This window comes from Citrus sinensis, chromosome 2, assembly GCF_022201045.2.
Source record: "Citrus sinensis cultivar Valencia sweet orange chromosome 2, DVS_A1.0, whole genome shotgun sequence".
Lineage (NCBI taxonomy): Eukaryota > Viridiplantae > Streptophyta > Magnoliopsida > Sapindales > Rutaceae > Citrus > Citrus sinensis.
This window is the reverse complement of record NC_068557.1, coordinates 29,222,663-29,244,389: the sequence shown is the minus strand read 5'-3', so window position 1 is coordinate 29,244,389 and position 21,727 is coordinate 29,222,663. Positions and strand designations below refer to the sequence as shown.

The 21,727-nt window shown below is 33.4% G+C and overlaps 2 protein-coding genes across 5 annotated transcripts; both read left to right on the top strand.

Annotated features, from left to right (window-relative positions):
• The first annotated feature begins 6,951 nt into the window (after positions 1-6,951).
• On the top strand, positions 6,952-10,358 carry LOC102609705 (uncharacterized). Of its 4 annotated transcripts, none has more exons than XM_006467858.4 (3): positions 6,952-7,113; positions 8,769-9,023; positions 9,120-10,358. In XM_006467858.4, coding segments are annotated over exons 1-3 (1,311 nt in total). In that variant the 5' UTR covers positions 6,952-7,112; the 3' UTR covers positions 10,175-10,358. The 4 variants fall into 4 exon arrangements, with proteins under 4 accessions (XP_006467921.2, XP_006467922.2, XP_052291071.1 ...); XM_006467859.4 differs by having other exon boundaries at positions 6,968-7,113; positions 8,774-9,023; XM_052435111.1 differs by lacking the exon at positions 6,952-7,113 and adding an exon at positions 8,405-8,666.
• An 8,333-nt stretch (positions 10,359-18,691) lies between these two features.
• Positions 18,692-21,020, top strand: LOC102610436 (putative cyclin-D6-1). The gene is made up of 6 exons (XM_006467860.4): positions 18,692-19,179; positions 19,267-19,353; positions 19,594-19,689; positions 19,795-19,996; positions 20,151-20,281; positions 20,385-21,020. Exons 1-6 carry the CDS (start codon positions 19,003-19,005, stop codon positions 20,646-20,648), a joined length of 957 nt encoding a protein of 318 aa, XP_006467923.2. The 5' UTR covers positions 18,692-19,002; the 3' UTR covers positions 20,649-21,020.
• Positions 21,021-21,727: the final 707 nt, after the last annotated feature.

The following is a 21,727-nucleotide window of genomic DNA, read 5'->3' as shown; positions in this document are numbered from 1 at the left end:
CGATATATCAACTTGAAAATAAGAACATAACGTACGTGTGTTGGAAAATTCATCCGACCATATAATAGTTACCATCTTTTGAGTGCTAGTTTAGCTATTGAGTAAGCTATATCATTACATAATTTAGGAGTGTCCTAAGCTTTGAAATTTTAAAAATTCTTTTTGGTTCCCAGAATTTCTGAGATCACCTAAAATATTTTTGTCATGCTACCTTTTCTATTATTAACAAGTTCACTACTTTCTGGAGTCAAATTTTGAAACCACAGAATCCATCCCCCCAACAATGTTCAAGGCAACTTGCATTCCCCACTGCAGGGCAGTAGCTTCAGCCATTACCATATTGCCAAAATATTTAGTTGATGTGACAACAGCAACTATACAATTGCTATCGGAGTCTGTAACCATAACTGTCGAACCCGCTACTTGTTTTCCAGCACCAACAACAGCATTCACATTTTAGCCAGCCATTAGAAGGGGGCACCACTGTTTTTTGCTTCTCAGCATTAATATGGTAGGGTTTTCTTTTTTTTCCCTAGAACAACATCTATCTCTTGCATTCCAAATAACCCAAAAAAAAGCTACAACTAACTCTCCATCTAGCTCAGTCCGCTGCTGAGGCCAAAAATACAGCAAACTGACTATATCCGGAATATTCTCGTCGTGAAAATCAGCTTCCAGTAGAGAGTTTTGCCAAATTTTCCTTGACATTCTACATTCCAACAGAGCATAAGATATGCTCTCCATTTTACTACAGCAAACAACTAGGCTCTTCCAGTATTTTATTTTTTTCCCAAAAGATTTTCTACAATGGGAAGTAAGTCTTTGGCAGCTCTCCAAAGAAATATTTTCACCTTCTTTTGGTACAGCAAGCTTCCAAACGACACTCCACTGGTTTGGATTATAAGCAGAACTGCTTGGATGATCAGGGTACTTCGGCGTCAAAGCCACCTGGTAGTCACTCTTTACTGAGTATTAACATCTTTTATCATAATACCACATCAATTGATCCTCATTTGGTCTTCTTAGGGATGGGATTTGCATGGTCTTCTTGGGGATGGAATTTGCATAATGGCGTCTGCATCTTCTATTTTTGAAATGTTCACAAATCAAAGCTTCCTTCCAGTGTTGATCGACATCAAATTAGCCCCGTAACAGTAGTTTCTATCGCCATTGTTGGGGCTGAAATTGTTTAAAAGTTAAAAGGTTTGGGTATCCAATTACTCTTGTACACCTGGACATTCTGACCACTCCTAATTTTCCACCTGGATCATTTGTAAATCACTTGCCTTCCCCACAAAATACTCCTCCAAATGAAAGAAAGTTTTGATCCCATGCCTGCATCCAAAAGCCCTGAATGTTTCAAGTATCTAGCTTTCAAGACTCTTGCCACCAATGAGGTTGGAAACTGTATGATTCTCTATCCGGGCTTAACTATAAGAGCTTAGTTGAAGCTTGAAAAATCTCGGAATCCTTTTCCACTTCTTGTTTTGGTTTGGCTCCTCCTATTCCACCTCGCCCAATAAATACTTCTTTTCTCTTGTTTTGTTCCCAACCAGAATCGTGCCGCTGCCTTACTACTATTGCAGCTAGATATGATCATGCCAACCTGGTTTTATTTATTTATTTATTTGTTTGTTTATTTATTTATTTATTTATTTATTTATTTATTTATTATTATTATTATTATTTGGTTGGTTCTATCACTCTCCGATAAACTTAATGACTTTATTCACCAAGATATTAAGCAGTATTTGCATGCTTATTTGCTTTTCAAGAGAGAAGACAAAAGCCTCAATACGCATGCTTCTTTGTTTTCAAGAAATTCCAAGGAATCAAGTCCGCAACAAAATCATCCAATGGTAAAAAGATAAATAATTAAGTGAACCTTAAACTCAAACGTTATATAAATACAATGAATTCAAGATATTAAAATAATAAAATTCAACTTTTGAAATGTTCGGCTCTTTTTGGGCCAGACCTAAGAGCATGAATTTTCTATTTTACATTTTAAAAAAAATTCATTGTCTTCACAAATTTATAGTTTATAAAATTTTATTTTTATTATATTAAGCTTTAAAATTTGGGCTCATATAAATTATGGGTGGGTTAAATAAACATTAAAATATGTATTTTAATTAAAAAATCATATTTTAAAACTTTTTTTTTTTTATCAAACTTTCGGGCCAGACTTGAACATTTTAGATAAAGCCCAATGTTAGAATGTTAAGGAAATGAGTCCAAGCCCTTATAAGGTAACTTCTCTTGTATATGGGTAGGTTTTTCGCCAATAATTGTAGTAATGAATTTTTAAACAGGTTATTGCTCGACATGTTTTTAGGGTGCACTAAAATTGATGTATCTAAATTCCCAGTAAATTTCAGATGTAGCTCAAAAGGGAGGAAAAAAAATGTGCACTAGCTATATATCAATGGGTTTGCTTTCGAATTTACTATTATGTTGTTGAAACTCGAAATTGAAAATAATAAAGAGGTGAGTTCTCATTTGTTACAAGAATTTTTTTTTTTTTTTTTTAATCATTTGTTACAAGATTGTTATCTTTAAAATGTTTAAATTGGAATAAGCATTCTCACACACTAAATACATATCAATAATTGTTACTCAAAATTTGAGATACCATGAGTGCAAAACGTACACCCAAGCACCCAAAACAGCTAATGTTTAAATTTATGGTAATATTATTATAGGTGGGCTATATCAACCTATTAATTTTCTTTCAACATATTCTTTTCAATTAATCTTTTATTATTAATAGTTTTTTTAATTAGTGAAATCACCTAACTAACCATATGTTTTCTTTCTCTAACTAACCTTATTTTATTTTTCTCTCATTCCTTCAGTTTCTCACCAATTTTGACATTTCGTTTTAGTGGTAGTTTGCAAATAATTTTTAAAGATAAGACAAACTGCTCAAAATTCAAACAAATATTGTTATAATCTATCAGGAATAAAGAAAACAAAACCCACTATCTACATGCAATCTTCACATACCATAAAAAGTAAATAATTTTTTTTGGTCTGAATTTAAGAGTGAAAAAATAGCACCTCCTAATTTCTATCTAAAGGTAACAATATAAATTAACAAATATCCCATTTTGATTTCTATCAAAAGTAAGAGAGTTCTCTTTGGAGGCAACCATGGTAGAGAGAGAATTTTGTTACGATGGGATTGGAAAAGGAATAAATTAGTGATGGTTAACTTTATAATTTTAAAAAATAAAGATCTAATAACAAATATATTTTTTTAGGTTGGTTTAAAGAAGAAATTAATGGGTTCAAATAACCGTATTGTGAATCTATGAAATGTGAAACTTATTTGTGGGACTAAAAATTAAATTAAAATGACAAGTTGCAGTATCAGGATATATAATAACAGTCAACGGGCCAAATATGTACAAGAAAAGAAAGATTCTCAAAAGAGTTGAGACGCTAGGTTGCTTTCAATGGATGCATTCAATCTAATGATGTAATTATAGCGTGAACGAGTAAGGTATCTAACTCATCTTTCATCAATTTATTTATCATTAAATAGAATAAATCCAAAAGATAAAATCCAATAGATCAAAATTAAGTTATAATTTTAAGTCAATTTTTTATTAATTATATTAATCTTTATTAATTATTTATTTAATCTATATAACTTTAGCTTCCCCCATTATGAGTCTTTGTCTTGAAAAGGACTTGAATGTCCGACCAATTAAATGAGTCATGACCATAAATATCCCTTTTAATCCCTCCCAACTCGGCATTATGATATTTTATGTACATATGTTTCAACATCAAATACACATAACGTTGTTTCTCTGAGAAAAAAATAAGAACATTAAAACTTTAATAAATGAATGTTTGATAAATAAATAATTTTGATTAAATAATAAAATATTTTGATGTCGATTTAGACTAATGTACTAAATTAATAATTTCATTAAATACGTAATATAATATTTCTTCGAAACCTTTAGGGTCCAATGAACATAAAAATTAACAATTAGTTGAATACAAAAAAAATTTTAATAATAAATAATATATAAAATTCATAATATTAAGGAATTTTTTTTTCTTGACATCTTCAATTTTTTTCAATTAAACTCTTTTTCTAAAATATGTATTTAATGATTTGAGACTAAAAATACAACTAACAACCCCATTAAAAAAAAAAAAAAACTAATGACCGATGTATTTATAGAGTTTAAGTATTTATAGAGTTTATGTTCTATGTACTTTAAACATTTGTAATACTTTATCTTTCACGAAATTAAATTTGAAAAGTACATACATCATTTTTTTGTATATGTACAATGCACTTACATTAATTTTCAAGTTAGATGTTTTAGCATCTATTAATATTTTTTTGAAGGGACAAGATTGAGAGCCTCTCTTTTTATACACAATTATTTACATACATTTGTAACTGTTAGATTACGTTTCATCTAATGGTCAAGGTTAAAACAAACTTAATTATATTTTTTTGAATAATTAATTGATAAAATAGTGAAGCCAATAGTAATATTTAATTGTTCCCTCTCCTTCCTCTCTCGATTTTTTGAAAGGATTTACTTTGTTTTTTGTGTTCAATAAAATAGATTAAATCTTAATTAATAATCAATTATCAATATTTTGTCTCTTCTCCCTCCTTATGATTTTTAATCTCTTTCTTTGTTCCACGCTCCCTACAAATTCTAAGGCACGAAACATCAAAACAAGGCAGCTTGTCTACAAGAGTAAGGCATTCAGAATTGGTGCAAGAATTACTTGCCGACATTGATAGTTTTGCTCCTCTTATGTTGGATTTCTTCTAGTTTTCAGAAGATTTTATTCAATTATTCATTTCCTGAAAAATAAAATTTGAAAAAAAGAAAGTTTGATTCGAGTTTAAATCTTGATATGATACTCAATATTGTTAAAGTATATAAGAGTTTTCTGTGTGGATTTCTTTTAACACTATAAATTATCTTAAAAAGATTCATTTAGCTCTCTTAAAAATTAATCTAATTTCAAGAAGACATAATTAAAAACATGATAAAAACATTCCTGGAACTGAAGAGAGAGAAGCAAAGAAGTCGGAGGGAGGATGGAGAAAAGAAAAAATTAGTTATTATTAATGGGGTCCACTATTTTATTAAATAGTTCCTCGAAAATATAATTTAGTTTTAATTTTCACGACTAGATGAAACGTAATCTAATGATTATAAACATGTGTAAATAATTGTGTGTGAAAAAATGGCGCCTAATCCAGTCCCCTTTTAATATATACATAATAATTTTTAAAATTCAGTCACGAATCTTGATCAAAAGAATAGTGCACATATTAAGATGACACAAGTAATTAAAATATAATTTTTTATTAAATTAATAAATATTATCGCTAAGATTTATTTTTTGCAGTCGGTACAATTAGAATCGGTCTGTGATCAAGTGGGCAAGAGTGATTTCAACTTTATGTTGTTCCCAGGTTCAAATTCATAAAGTAATAAAAAGGCAACTTGAAGTTTAAAAATTATAAGAAAATTAAAATAAAGGAATAGTCAAAGATTTAAGGGAATCCTTTTGGATTAAAAGAAAATACTTTTTTCAATAGTTTACAACTTGGTTAACGGTCAAAGATTTGAGGAATTCTTTTGGATTAAAAGAAAAAAACTTTTTTTCAATAGGTGACAAATTGGTTAACGTTGGGGAAAAAGAAGGGAAAAAAAATCGGGCCAAAAGAATCATTTCATTAATGCATATTTCATTTTTTTAATTGACAAATATCCGATATCTATTCTTTTTTCTTTTATTAATTGATTATGATCCGATATCTATTCTATAGACAAACAGAAAAATTAAATTATTTGTTTATATATGTTTACGAAGAAATCAAATTAATTATTTTGTTGGAAAAGTTGGCCTGCCGATTGAGAACCTTGAGCGGCCACTGGGTTAAGGGCTTCAAGATAGAACGAGTCCACTCTTTTTATTATTGTTTTTTTTTTCTTATTTAAAAATTTTGTATGACAACATTCTACAATTTTTTATTTTTCATTTTTAAAAATATAATATAGATATAACTACAGCTTCTAATATTATCGAAGTAGATATAACTACAGCTTCTAATATTATCGAAGTATCATAATTTCTTTTAGGATGTACCGGAGTTTTCCTTTTAATGGTGATTTTTATAATAAGAAATTGATTGAGATTGAAATAAATTGAAATATATATATATATATATATATATATCACGATTTAGGATCCAATTATGATACTCATAAGAGTAATATTATATGTACCAAAAAATAACATAAAATTTAATAAAACAGATGCAAAAATTCGTCGTATACTGAATATTTTTTATTTTGTAATAAGCTTTTATTATTTTACATTTATAGTGTATTATTTTTTGTGCTACTTTCTATAAACGTATCACTATTATGCTTTCAAAGCTACTTTATAAAATTTAATCACCGGCTATGATTTATTATATCGTTCTTTTATTTATAAAAGAATTTAAAAAGAAAAGAAAAAGAAAACAGACGTGTGAATGCCACGTAGGCTATACAATAATGTCGCCGTTTAATATAGTAATTGCGTGATGATGCAGTAGCTCACTGACTGAAATCGAACGCATCATACTTTAGAGATTCACCTGGACCTTGGAACAGTTCTCTTTTTTTGGTTAATTTTTATAACACGTGAAAAATAAATTCACGGTGGCAAGTGCCCCGTGGCAACAACTTACATCACCTGAAAATCACCAATTCAAACAAAATATGATGGGCCGCAGAGTCATCATGGTGGGACCGGCTCACCAATAACTATTTATGATTGGTCCGTAAGTGCTGATTGAAGCAACTGAGTGGGGATAGAATTACTCAGGGTCGAGGACAAAAGGGTGACTGGCTGCCACGTTAAATGATCACAATCAGACAAGCCGACTTGGCCCCACCTTTTGTGGACCGTGCTATCAGCTGATCGTCCCTAAATCTAAAGCAAGCATTTCGCAATTTGCCTTTTTGTGAAAGTTCAATCGTCCGTCGATCTTTTAGGCTAAACCTAGGGGACAAGTTCTGAGAGGAGAATCATCCAAAGCTGCAATCTTTAAAGTGTCTCTTACAAGTAAGTGTATACTGATCTCGATCGTTATAGTTAGTGTTTCATTGACAATCTCGATCTGTTGAAGCTTTTAATTGAATCTGAAAAAGCATTATTTTTTGTTACTTATTTATTATTGCCACGATTTTGGATTTACTAGCCAACACAGATGTTATGACAATTCTTTTGTGGTTTTAATTTACGTCAAATATGAGTCCTTCGCAATAAAAAGGGGATAAAGTAATGAAGAACCCAAGAATTACGGTAAACTAAATGCGTGAATGAAAACTGGATTTGGTCTTGTTATGCATATCATTTTGAAAAGATCTATAATGATCGAATCATGCATATAATCTTTACTTTCACGCAAGAAGTTCAGATTGTGCATAGTTAAGAGTGACTCTTTTATATATATATATATATTATTAGAGAAGTCATTTGACCCAACAATATAACAAATTAATTATGATATTAAAATTAAGTCTTAACATATGTATCTGAATGGGCATATATCTAAAATTCAGTATTGGAACCCAACTTTTTTTGTAATGTTGTTTTCTTCTACCCGACTATTATTGCATCAAATTTCCTGCTTTCACATTGAATTGAATATATGTTTCATAAGGTTCTCCAATATTAGGTATACTATACGCCTCCCTGTCTTAAGATGATGATCAATGATAACATAATTTAACAAGGAGTTGGTAGTAAAGCCATATGTAAATCCAATTCCATCTTCATTTATGTGAGGGATTTAAGTTTAAATCTTTTATAAGTTTTACTAACTGAATTAACTAACACCCACCAGCTAATCTGTTGAACTAGCGAGTAATTGATAAAGGTGATTTACTATGCAGTTTAATTTGCATTTTCTTGCTGCTTTAAAAAGATGATGTGATTGGTAACACCTTTCTTTTAAGTTCCTTTTCTAGAACAAGATTAGTGCAGTATTTATTTAGTGAACACCGCCGGGGTCCTACAAACCGACTTGAAAACAGTTGACATTTGACAGCATAAGGTTGCATGGTCCCATATCGCATATTCGCATTACCTGCCCTTTAAACAAGGGCACACAATATAATCATTTTCGACTTATTATAGAGAAAAGTTTAATTAAAGTCTGACAAAAATGGATAATAACCTATTTAAAGTGACGTTGTTTTGAGTGAATTCAAATTTTTTTTTTCTCTTCTTTTAAATAATATTGAGAGTATTTTTGTCAGTCTGTTATCATATTTTAATTTCCCAATCATGTTTTAATTATATATAATATCACGCAACTTAGTGGGTCCGCAACATCATCAATTCGATAAACTATTAAGTGGTCAGGATGCATCTGTGATGATACCAGTTCATCACAAACGAACCAACAATGTTACAATATTATGTTATATATATGCAGAAGGCACTTCACAATTTTTACATGCACGCAGCAGACATTCCTTTTACGTCCTCTCTTGTCATCCGTTAAAAGTCAGAAAGCAATTATTCTTCTATGGATTTGTACATAATTTGCAGGCTCCCTGTTTTGCATTTAAAAGCTAACAAATTCGGAGCGGAGATTCCAACCTTTTCCAGTTACCACAATCTCTAATTTTTCAAAGACTTTTCAAACTTTTCTGATCAGTCTGTCTTTTTGATTATTGATTAACATATATAAACGGTAACTTCAAATCTAGTGCAGAGAATGACTTCACTTCATCCGTCGGAGCTGGAATCCGGCACCACCGATTCGGTCACCTCTTCCCCGCGCTCTGAACACCAGCATGATCTCCACCTTACGCGTGTACGATTCATGTGCAGCTTCGGAGGCAAGATCCTCCCCCGGCCCCACGATAATCAACTCCGATATGTAGGTGGCGACACCCGCATCGTCGCCGTTCACCGCTCCTCCACCTTCTCCACTCTGCTCACTAAGCTCTCAAAACTCGCAGGTTAATATATAGTGATTAATTCTTTTATATTTATAATTAATTTTAATTTTCAATAAAGATAGAGCTAATTAACAATTAATTTTAATGTGGCGGCAGGTAGTAGTAATATTAGCGTGAAGTATCAGCTACCAAACGAGGATCTTGATGCGTTAATATCGGTGACAACTGATGAAGATGTGGAGAACATGATCGAAGAGTACGACCGCTTGGCACAGAATCAAAACACAAGATCAGCTCGGCTCCGTCTTTTTCTCTTCACTAAAGGTGAAGATTCAGTATCTCGGGCCAGCAGCATCAGCTCACTCCTTGACGCCTCCACTAATCGTGAGCACTGGTTCTTTGACGCCATCAACAACGGTGCCGCTCCCGGCTCTGGCCTCGAGCGCGGGCGATCCGAGGCTTCTTCCATTTTTTCCGAAGCGCCGGATTATCTATTCGGGTTGGAAAATTCTGATGAGACGCAACCTCGTGAACTCAAACCCAAAAGCCGCCTCATGTTGCATGATAATGTATCCGTCTCCGATCCGGGTTCTCCTGCCCCAGTTGTTTCTTCGCCGTTTTGCTCTACGTCATCAGGACCTACTGTACCATCCATGCCGGATCTTCCTCCGGTTAAGACCAAGCCCGATAACCCCGCTCCAGTATTGGAGTCAAAACATAGCGGTCAAATAGATGGCTTTTCAGAGCTGCAGGCAGTGCAACAAACGGGATATTCTGGTCAACCCATGTGGCATTATGTTTCGGAAACGCGTTACTCGAGTCCTGCCGTACAACAAAAAACACCTGTTTATTATGTTCCAGGTCCGGTTCAAACCGGAAATGCTCCCGTGCAGCAGGCCGGTCCTATTCGGGCACAATATGTTCCACAATACCAGGTTCCTCCTGGTGGTCAAATACCTGTTGGGTATCATCAGCCAGTTCCTGGTCCGGGCCAAGTATATGGTGGGGCGGTAAGGTCCGTCGTGACAATGGATCATTCATATGATCAGCCAGTGAGAGTTGTTTCAGCCGACGGAGTGAATCAACAGGTTTACTATGGGGTTAGAAATGCGGGTTTGGTTCCGGGTTACCCGGGAATGATGATTCCGGGTGGAGAAGAATTGCGGAAGAGCGGTTCTGATGCGACTCCGGGTCGGATCTCCCAGTCTTAAAATTTGTTGGAAGTGTTTGTGCATTTGTATGCAATTTCCATTTGGTCATGCTTTTGGTTTGATTGTGTTGTATTGTTGCTGAGAGTGGATTGTATTGTAATTACCAATTAAGTTCGCGTTTTGTTTGACTATACTACCAACGATTTTTAATGGAAGTGTACAGATGATACCAAATTTGCTGTAACAGTTTTATGTTCTCTTTTGAGGAGGAGACAATCTTTCTCTCACTTTTCGGGGTTTCTGTTTGACCTGGGACATAGTTGCTTTCCCGGAGGGTTGGTACATTATTGAAGCAGTAGTTTCAGATGCACGGTCGAACAAGATAACGAAGCAGATTAAAACATGGGTGATTGCAAGAATCTGAATCGGTTTGTTTTTATTTTTACCAAGTTCTCTTTCTGAATAAGGATATAGGTTGAGGTTCCATTTCATAGGAAAAAAACTAAGAGCCAGCATAAAGGAGCATTTTTTTTTTTTTCAATAAGAAAGTAAACCTTTCCATTAATCACAACACCATTACATTTGAAACCTCTACTGGTATTGTTTGTAACCAGATAGTACGAGTATTTCTTCCTAAGGCCAATTTGGCCAAAGAATGAGTACAAGCATTACATTGTCTGGGGACATATTTCACTTTAACATTCTGAAAACTTTTTCTTTGTTTTTGAATTTTTGAAATTGTCCAGTGGATTTCTGTTCTACTGCCCTTAGTGTTGTTTACTAGTTCCACCACCTCTAAACAATCTGACTCTATAATCAGTGAAGATAAGGCTGCTTCTCTTGCCACCTGCATACCCCATTGAACAGCTTCAGCCTCTGCTAAACTTACATTCCCTCTGTGTTGAGCCTGCTTAATTCCAGCTGCTACCACCTTACCTCTTGAGTCTCTTATCACAACCCCCATCCCTGCCATTTGATCTTTACTACTTATGGCAGCATCAACATTTAGTTTGAAGACAGCTTCTGGGGGAGGAATCCACTCTATCTGCTTCTCAATCCTGGAGTTATCAATATGAGATGTCTGTATCTTCCTAGCTCTTTGATAGGCTTATGTAATTGTTTCTGTCTTTGCTGCTGAAATTCTTGGGTCTATCGTCTTTCCTTCAAAAATGATACTTACTTCACCTCACCTCACTTCACTTCAATCCCATCTCGCTAAATCTTAAAAAGGGTAGCTTTAACAATAATTCGAACATTTTCATTATTAAATGGGGTTGAGGTGGGATTAGTGGCATGCCATTCCAAAATAATTACTAAATTTATTAATGGACTACTAATTTTTGTTATAATTCATAGAATTATAACCTCTATAAAATCATAACTGAATAAATTAATAACCTCTACTATATAATATTTTTTCTTTCTAACATCTCGACTTAGGCTAATATGATAAATTAACAAGATAATATTTTTCCGAAAATCCTCACATAAATTATGTAGTTCCATTCATATTATAAATTAATAATTTGCTAAAATTACAAATATAATTGACTAAAATTTAAATTTAGTTGGATCTCATAAATATATTTTTTTCTATTGTATATAGAAGTTCCATGGTTGAATTCTCGAATTGCAATAATAAAAAATGAGCACAATAACAAATACTTGTTTTCAGCTAACTTAAAGTAAATTTAGTGGATTAAATCATATTTAATTGACTATATTGGTAAAATACAATGAACTTTTAATTCCTTAAATATTAGTTCATTGAATTATAAAATACAAAAATACAAAAATATCAATCTATCAATTAACTATTACATTTTATTTGATCCCAATATTATTAATTTATAGAAGTTATTTTGTTTCCTATTAGGCTCCGGCTAAGTTACGGTTATGCTTATTATAAAATTTTGCTTGTAAGATAACACATCTTTATAATTACATAAAAAGCTCCGCATAACATCCTCACTTTTATTCCAAAAATATCCTCCTTCTAAACCTCATATTCTCTCAATTCAAAAGCGCGGAAAACACAGTTTTCTTGTGGTGTGTTACTACCCAATGCCCACCATCCATTTGCACTTTTCTTGGTTAAATAAAAATCTGTTATACCTTCAATTACAGATTAAAAGCAATTGCAATTCTATGATTTTTTAACGCACTTTGTGTTTTTACTGCAATTCTACGATGCGATATTTGTTTTTTACATTTAAGATTAAAAGAATTATTGTCGGACGCTAATTCACTAATCTTTGTAATAATAAATTTGATTTTAAGATTATAAACAAAATAATAAAATAAGAATAATGATGAACAAAACCAAAAAAAAAAAAGAAAGCGGGTTTGGTTGTGGGTGACAGTGTGGGGTGATGGTTTGAGAGAGAAGAAATAGGATGGTTGGAGAAAGATTGTTTATTCGTTTATCGTAATTGGCTAATTACTTAACTGATGGGCTTTTAGAAGGCTAATGGTGGGTTGCTAATAGCACCACTCAACATCAACAATGTGAAAAATTGGGCCGTGTGTTACTCTTATTCTCATTCTGGAGCTTTTAGCACCTCTTTAAAACTCTTGTGTGTGTGTGTGTGTGTATATATATATATATATAAATGTAGAGTTATTATTTTGATGAAAATTATAGAAAATGATAAGAGATTACAATAGAGTTTAATTAAATATTAAATATAATTTTTTATAATACAAATATTATCAGTTTATAATTTATTACTTTATTGCCTCAAAATCATTTTGATTTTAAAAAATGATTTTTTATATAATTTAAAAATGAGAGGGTTTATAATTTGTAATTGTAAAAACATTTTAATCTAGTTAAATTTATATTCGTCCGTTTACGAATATGGTGTTTGATAAGGATTTAAAAGGGCTGTGAAAAGCACTACTCTATCGGTTACAAACACCATTTGGGTTGGGAAATTTGGACCAAAATTAATGGGCTTGAAAACTGAAGTTCTTCGATCTCCATTGCAGATGCAGAAGCCCCATCCCTTCCTAGGCAGGCTTTGGATTCATAGCCCCAAACCTGGACCTGAATGATGTTGGTTTCCTCTCAACTCCTGGTCACAGCAGTTTCAGTTTGAATTAATGATTGATTCAGATACTGCCCATTAAAATAATGCTTGCATTTCATGATTTTGTCTCTTGTTAAGGAGACCTTATCTGATGGTCTTACGTCCAGACGGTAATGATGATGCTATCAGCATGGGGTGAAAGCGTGCATGCGTTCACTCATGCAATCACGAGGGACGTCTCTCTTCATAGTTAATTGTAATACCAAGCGTGCCCAGAATAAAACACCGAAACCAAATCCCATTGTTCTCTAAAATCAAGCCGGTATTAAAAATAGAAAGATTGTGCGGAGAAACGGATCGAGAAAAGAAGAAAAGCAAAAGTTAATTTGGTCTCCAAAGTAGAAGATGGCAGATACTGGAATTCCATTATAAGCTTTAATAAACAGGCTTTCTCTTGCATCAATGAGAAGCAGAGAGTCCGTAGGGTCACTAAGAAGAAGATACTCATAGTCACTACTCCATGAAAAATAAAGAGGAGAACCAATAAAGATAAAAATTTGTACAATAAAAGGTACATTCTCTCGGGGCAACTTAACGTGGATGCCCAAATGTATGATTAAAGCTAGCTATACCGCTTCTACCCAACCGATTCTTGCTTTTCATTTATATATAGGTCGCTATATTGCTTCTTTTCAATCAATTCTTACTTTTCATTTCTACTTACTTTAAAATGAAATGGGCTTTGCCTGGCTTGCTGATGTCATCCAATCGTCATACAAATGTCATACTCATCTAAAGCAATTCAAATGTCATACTCATCTCAAACAATGTTTGATGTTGAGATATTATAAGTTTTAAGTTATAATAATTTTGAAAAAAAAAAGATTGTAAGTATAAAATAAAAGTTAATAGTGTATAGTAAATATAATATTTAAATAATATTTTCAAAAAATTAGTAAAAATATTATAATTTTCTATTATATAAGTGGTGGATCAAAACTTAACTTTCAAGTAATAATAATTAGTGTTTATCAAATACTTTAATATTATATTTTTTAAGTTACAGTTGTCCAATATTAAACAAGACTTATGATAATTTGAAACTCATAATACCATTAACATTGATGAATATATCATTACGTAACCATATTAATGCATTACATACGTCCCCTCAATTAATTATGATGAATCCACCATTTATATAAAATTATCTAATAGGCGTATGATCCAAAACGTAGAATTAATCATATTCTTAACTATAATATAATAGGTTTTGTTAGAGAAACGTAATGAGCGTATATTCGGCATCATTAATTTCTTCCTTGAATTTAAAGTGGTAGTAATGATAAGAAAATGATATGACTTCTGTGTATTGCAGTCAGTGGTAAGCGGTGATGATATCATGTTTCGTGTTTCTTTTTATTCTTTCTTTGCCTTTCCTGGCAAAAGAAGCTAATGATTGTTCATCGTGACGAAGCTATCTGATGCTAATTAGAAATTATGTTGCATAAATAAATCTCTGCACGAAAGGAAGTTAGCTCAAATGGCTTGTTTGACTGACGCAATGATGATCCAAGACTGCAGTAATAATTAATAAAGAGGACCAACGGCTTTATTTCTATAATGTCTTGAGTAATTCCAGGGCCAAAAGCATATGGAGCATGGTCAAAGTAAAGGTTGAATATTTTATCCAAACCTATGGATTTTCTCTACTTCAGTTCATTGTTAAGTTTACATAAACGATTTTATGAAATTGTCATATATACTTCTAAAAACTTAAGTGTGGATTATCACTCTTTTTTATTTTTTATTTTTTGAAAAAATAGTATGGATTATCACTTCTTGCATATCCTAGACGAAGGTAATCAAGTAGTTGATTCTTTAATTTCCTGGAAGAACTCTTCATCGCAATCCTTGGGTATTCTCAATTTTGCTTTATTGCAGCACCACTTAGAAAATATATAGGAAATTATGTGTATACATAAGGCATGCTTCACATGGATATCTCCACATGGATTATAAATTCTTCCTGCCACTTTGAAGACAACTAATACAAAATAGTCTTGGTTTTTGAGTATCTTTCCTTCTGTCCCCAGTAGCACAGAATTATCCTGGAAATTTCGAGCAAGTCAATTCATCTTTATTTCTCTTACAGGGGTCCCTTTCACGGGTTAATGTGGGTGGGTCTCCTGTTTTGATACGATATGAAACACCCAAATCTGAAGTTTCAGACACACATAGCCTGTGTGAATGGTTCACTTTAACGTTCATCGCATAACATGGCGTACGCCATTAATGAATGTATGTCTTATTCCATGGACCAAACGTTCATTAATTGATTTAATTTTTTTGAAAGGAAAGGTCTCGATCGTACTCATATACTGTGGCTGAATTTGCCGGGCAATACAGCTCAAGAGTAGCGCAAAGCGTTGTTCTTACGCCCTTAAATGCTTGATATTTTGGAAGAAAATTAAAGAGAATTTTAAATTTTCCTTTCAGTACCACAACAACAAACGCACTCGCAGGAAAAATTTCTGGAGGCAATATTATTGTCGCATGATTTGAGCATTTCTTCATATTGAAATAATTTACATGGAAGGAAATGCCTCGTCTCCGTTGATGGGGCCTCCCTTGTCCCAACCCAATTCGGGTAATTTCCTTTGGCGGAACTTTTTTTTTTTTATTCTTTCCAAATTAAGATGAGGTGCTTACGAGGAGAACGAGGCTTCTCATCTATCACAAGCTAAGCTAACATTATATGTATCCGCGGTCCATTGATATTTTGTATTTAGGAATGTAGTCGACTTTAACAACTTTATAATATATGTATGCCTTCAGCCGGTTTCTTGTGGGGTAGCAATATATCTCATTTGTTGTCATCTTACAATAAAGTCTCAATGAGGCATTGGATACTAAATTATATATACATACTTATTGATGGAGACTCAGGAGATTTGATTTCCATATGCAAATTTATCATGCTTGTGGAAGTAGAAATTAATTCTTAATTAATCAGGTTTTATGACTTTGTGTGTAACAATAGATAAATCACCGATCGACAGTGTAAGCGAATTGACAAGCGCACACAAATTATTACATCTTTTTGAGCAGAGAAGAAATTTCCAGGAATCTGACCAGCCCGCTGCGGTGGGGTTATGCTCTGCCTTCTGTCAGTGTCAGGCAAATTCTCTTTATAATAATAATAAAAAATTCACAAATTAAAGATTGCCATTAAATAAATACCCTCTAATCTATAATTCAATTAGTGTTTAGGATTGAAGCAAATAATCTCCATTCATGCTTATATATATATAAAAAGATAAAGTCGCAACATAGTGGGCAACGGACATTGGCATTTATAACAAACACGTGAGTCACATGTACGGGCCGTCGCCAGGTTTGGGGCAGTCTGCGGCGCCAGCCAGAGTTATTTGTTTTAGGGATCTCTCCAATCTGATGGGACTTGATGGAATGGCAGCCTGACACGTGGTTTGCCATTTCCATCACTTCTGTGACCGTCCCCAGTCCCCAGTCCCCAGTCCCCAGCTATTAATTAACTGATGCATTAATTAGGCTAATTATTTAGATTAGATAAGCTAGCTAACATTAGGTGTCCGTGTGACTTAAGGTAAGCAAAATTGCAGTCAACTCCAGTGTCCAGATCTGTAAATCTAAATCGGCATTCGCTAATTTAAATCATTGAACACAAGGTCTACAATATAATATTTCCATCCATTCAAGGAAGTAAATAAAATAAAACTAGGAAAGGCGATAGACCAAAAATGTATTTGAAAGTAGGAGCGGCTGGGCAGGTTAGCAAGCTAGCTGCAAGAGAAACGTTAGTCACCATAAAAATTAAAGCTGGGGCACATACGTGCATGGGTGCATGCCTTCATCAAATGATAAGAATCTAGATCATTATGTGATGTATATACGACAAGGATCAAGACACACACAAATCATAAGAATCAAGACAATTATGTTGTACAGGCAAGATTATTGCGTGATCGTAGATTTAGAAGACGAATCCTTTAAGTCGTTTATAATGTTTGATTATTTTTCTTTTTATATTATTGAATGTCTTGTAAATTCGTCTTGTTTCTTTAATTTTGTCATCTAGAAGATGCCCTTACAAAAGGGAAATGCTTTACGGTCACCATGTTGTATGTCTTAGGTTGTGTCTGGGTTGAATCGTGCAATTAAACGCACTGTTTTGTGGAAGTGACTTCGCACCAAAAGTGATTCTCAGCTATCTGTATGTCTTTTACATAGAAAATGATAGACCCTTGAGAGTTGAAGGCGGGAAAATTGGCATGGGAAGATTGGCATCCATAACATTACAGCCAAGCAGTAAATCGCTTTGGCCATTTAGTTTTGCGTAATCGTGGTACAAGTTTTATTTTGGCCATACAAAGACAGGCTTTCTAACTTTATCGTCAATTCAACCATTTTATGATGCTGTCCCCAAAAAAATAAATAAACTTACAGATCCCATTTATGATTTAAACAGCCAAATGAACTTGGATCCTTAGAGAGAGATCTTAGATGCGAATTAAAGGTGTATCGCACCATTCATATGCTTAATGTTAATAAAAAGAACCCCGGCGTCGCATATTAATTTTTTTTGCCCCTTTTTTCTCTTTTTCTTTTCCATTTTAGAGAACCAATGATATCCCGGAAGAAAATTCGAAACACTCCGTAGATTTTATTAAGCGAGATAGTTTATGGTTATTAAAGTGAAAGATTAGGATCTAAGGAACTTGGCCTTTGGCTGTGACATGTAGACAGGAAAATTTTGATTACTTTCGTTATATTCAACATCCTCAATTGGAGATATTCTTCCTATGTACATTTCTCAACAAGATATATTAGTCTAGATACACGCGTGTTAATAATTCAGTAAGTAAGAGTATCTAAGATTTCGTGTCAATGATTACAACATTTAAGGTTGAAATATCCTTAAATTTATCAATTTTCTTAGGTTACATTTATTGTAACTTACAAATAGTAGTTTCAGCAAAAAATAATAACAAAATAGTGGAATCAAGGGGATTAGTGAATACATCTTACATGTCTATAAATTACATCAAATATAAGTTAAGAAAACCCGAACTTATCAAATTGCAACTTTGTGGTCTAAACATTCTTGAACTTTGAGTTGAAGGATTAGGTTCATACTTCATAGGTAAGGGGAAGTGGGCTAGCTACATGCCAAGTATATTTAATTTGACAGTGAGTGTGGGAGATACATGTGACCTGACTGAGGAAATTTTCAACTGCGGTATGTTTATAAATAATATTACTCTTGTAGTAAAAAGTGACAAAAGAAAAAAAAAAGATTTTGTATCTCTAAATTTTTTAGATAGATATACATAATAAATAATAAATAATTTCTTTTTCTGTTTTTTTGTCTCGAATAATCACTAATTTTGACATCCATAAAATATGAAAGTTGAAAGTCTTTCATCCAAGATTTATCACTTCCACTGTACCACATACAGTTCACATAAGGATTATTTACAAATTTATTGACAGACTTTAATTTAATGTTTTCTTTTCCAAGGAGAAAGAGAGATAGGAAGGAGAGGCAGGGACTAACATACACATATTATTAAGTTAATGGAGGTGGTGCTGCTGCTCTTGCACTGAGAAGTAGTGAAGTTGAGGACTACAGACCTTCTTTTTCAGCACAGAAAGCGAAGCTTCTCTTTTCCATAATTATTACTCACTCTCTTGCTCTTCTCTCTCTCTCTCTCTCTTTCTTGTTATGTCTTTTGCATTCTCTCTTTCTTGACCATTCTCTATTGCATCTACAAAACACAACCAATTTATTTTTAGGGAAAAACAAAAAACAAAATGGAGTTTGATCTTGAGAACCCCTTCACAAGCTTTGAAGAACACCAATCTGATACTCTTTTGGATCTTTTTGCCACTGAATCTGATCATATGCCCTCACATAACTTCGTACAATGTTTAAAAATCACTGATTTCTATGTTTCCCTTCGTCAAGAAACCGTTTCACTCATTTTACAGGTAAAAATAGGGCCATAACTTGTATTGCTTATCACTTTGGGACTTATTTCCCTCCTTGATTTAATTTAATTTTGTGTTGTTGGGCAGATACAATTTGCCTGCAATTTTGAGCCCTTCATTTCCTACCTAGCTGTTACTTACTTGGACCGGTTCATCTCTCGGCAAGAAATTCCGGTAATAATTATAGACCTTGACATGTCTATTTTCACTTTGACATATATTGTGATTGTTTGCACATTATGTATGCTCTGTTTCATTGTAGAGAAGTTTCACATAGTATTAAAGAATGGAAACTCTTCAAATGTTGCACATACAATTAATTCTTTCTGCATTGCCTTTGTAATAGAACAGAGAATGATTTTGAATATGCAAACACATTCAGTTAACAGTTCTAATTAATCGTCGAATTTGCAGCAAGGAAAGCCATGGGTTCTAAGGCTTCTTGCGGTATCTTGCATTTCTCTAGCTGCAAAGATGAAGAACACCCACTTCCCCCTCTCTAAGTTCCAGGTAGAGGATTTACTCTCTATTAATTATGAGATGTAGTGGGATATTTGGGAACACTGACATTGCTAGAGCAGCAACTCATGCAAAATTTTTATGATAATGAAACAGGGTGACCAAAAGCTCATCTTCGATGCACAAACGATTCACCGAATGGAGCTTCTCATTCTTGATGCATTAAATTGGAGAATGAGATCAATAACACCTTTCTCATTTCTCTGTTTCTTTATTTCTCTATTTGAGCCGAAAGATCCTCCATTGACACAAGCTCTCAAAGATCGAGCTACAGATATCATCTTCAGAGCTCATAGTGGTAACATATGAATTATCAAACTAGACGATTAAAACATAAACAAATTTTATTGTCTCATTATCATCATCATCATCATCATTATTATTAATTTATTATTATTATGGGTGAAAAATTAGCTCAAACCCAGATTTTTTTTTCTTTTTTTTGGTTGCAGAAATCAAGTTACTAGAGTTCAGGCCATCAGTAATTGCGGCATCAGCAGTTCTTCTGTCATCATATGAACTGTTCCCATTGCAGTTCCCTTCTTTCAAGACTTCAATTTTAAGTAGTGACTATGTAAATAAAGTATGCAACAAGTTAATGATCGATAAATTGTTGTCATTCGTGTCTCACATTTTGATTGCTTTAAGTATTCCTTGCTTTAACTTGCATTGTGCTTTTTATCTAGGAGGACCTGTCAAAATGCTATGATACAGTGCAAGAAATGGTGGAAATGGACGGCTGTGAGTCCATTTTAGATACACTGTCAAGCTCAAGAACTCAATTTAGTGTGGTGGATTACAAATGCACGAAATCAGAAAGCCAACAAATCACGAATAGTAGCATCACAACTACAACTATGATGCCAGAAAAGAGAGAAATCAAGCGACGCAAAATGAATGGTTTTTGCAGTGAAGGCGAATTCCAGCTTTCTCGTATTCAAAATTGTTGAATACACTGAAAGACAATGAAATTGGTCCGAATTGCAGCAGCACATTGTCAACGTCTAAAGAAAAAGTGAAAAAGAAAGGTAACGGATGGTCCTGATTTGAATTTGAAGCAGTTTAGCAGAAGATATTGAAAGCTCACGATGAGGCACAACCCCCAACTCAACTAAGGAAACAAGCAAATATTTAATTTAAATAAAGAGAAGATTTTGTACCATGAAAGCACAAAATTGGAGGAGTGCAATGTTGAGTGCTACTCTATATAATTGTTTTGTGTTATTGGGTTTTTTGGTTATGTCTCAATGTCTCTCGCTCGGTGGCGGCAAAGCAATAACAAATGCTTTCAATTCAATAAGATGATAATCTTTTTTTGAGAAGTTTCAATTTGCAAGGTCAATGCATGGATGGAATTCAATTTACCAATTTTTCTTTTTGTTATTGCTTTGAAATTAATGGATACAACTATGCAAAGTAACTGGCTGCAGCAGCCTGCAGGTGAGAAATTATTGTGAGAGTAGGTGGGGATAAGAGAGAGGAAGCAGCGTTCAGGCTGGTAGCTTTCTTAAAGATCGTAGTATCTTTGTCGAAGTTATAAGCCATTTATGTGCTTGACAGCAGGTTGGGAAGCGGGCTGTGGCCGATCTTTCAGAAGCAAATGAATGATGTTGAGGGAAATTTGGGGAGGTGAAAGTGGTAACAACTACAAGCTAGGGATGGGAGTGCAAAAATTTCGGCCCAGATGGGACTAAGATAGCCCACAACCACGTTGGGACATCTGCTTTTGGGACCTTACAGCTGGTTTGGTAGTCCAAATATTAAAGCCTAACCATTAGAATTTCTGTTGGTTTATATTTCAGTATGCCAATAAAACAATAGGGGATTAAGAGTACATTTATATAATACGTGTGCTTTAGGAATGGCAAAATTTGGATCCGAATATAAGTATATTTGCATCTAAATCATTATTGATATTTTTGCATTTGTATCGAGATCTACAAATCCGTGTGGATTATGGGTGGATTTTTTGGATACTCGAATATGCATAATATTAAGTTCAAATATAAAAAAAAATTATCGAATTTAC

Bases quoted from the DNA above. Each gene is read 5' to 3' on its own strand.
- LOC102610436 (XM_006467860.4), top strand. From the start codon at position 19,003: ATGGAGTTTGATCTTGAGAACCCCTTCACAAGCTTTGAAGAACACCAA. The intron at 19,690-19,794 runs GTAGAGGATTTA...ATAATGAAACAG, and splicing joins TCCCCCTCTCTAAGTTCCAG to GGTGACCAAAAGCTCATCTT. The intron at 20,282-20,384 runs GTATGCAACAAG...CTTTTTATCTAG, and splicing joins GTAGTGACTATGTAAATAAA to GAGGACCTGTCAAAATGCTA.
- LOC102609705 (XM_052435111.1), top strand. From the start codon at position 8,585: ATGGATTTGTACATAATTTGCAGGCTCCCTGTTTTGCATTTAAAAGCT. The intron at 8,667-8,768 runs GTTACCACAATC...CTTCAAATCTAG, and splicing joins GGAGATTCCAACCTTTTCCA to TGCAGAGAATGACTTCACTT. The intron at 9,024-9,119 runs GTTAATATATAG...ATGTGGCGGCAG, and splicing joins TAAGCTCTCAAAACTCGCAG to GTAGTAGTAATATTAGCGTG.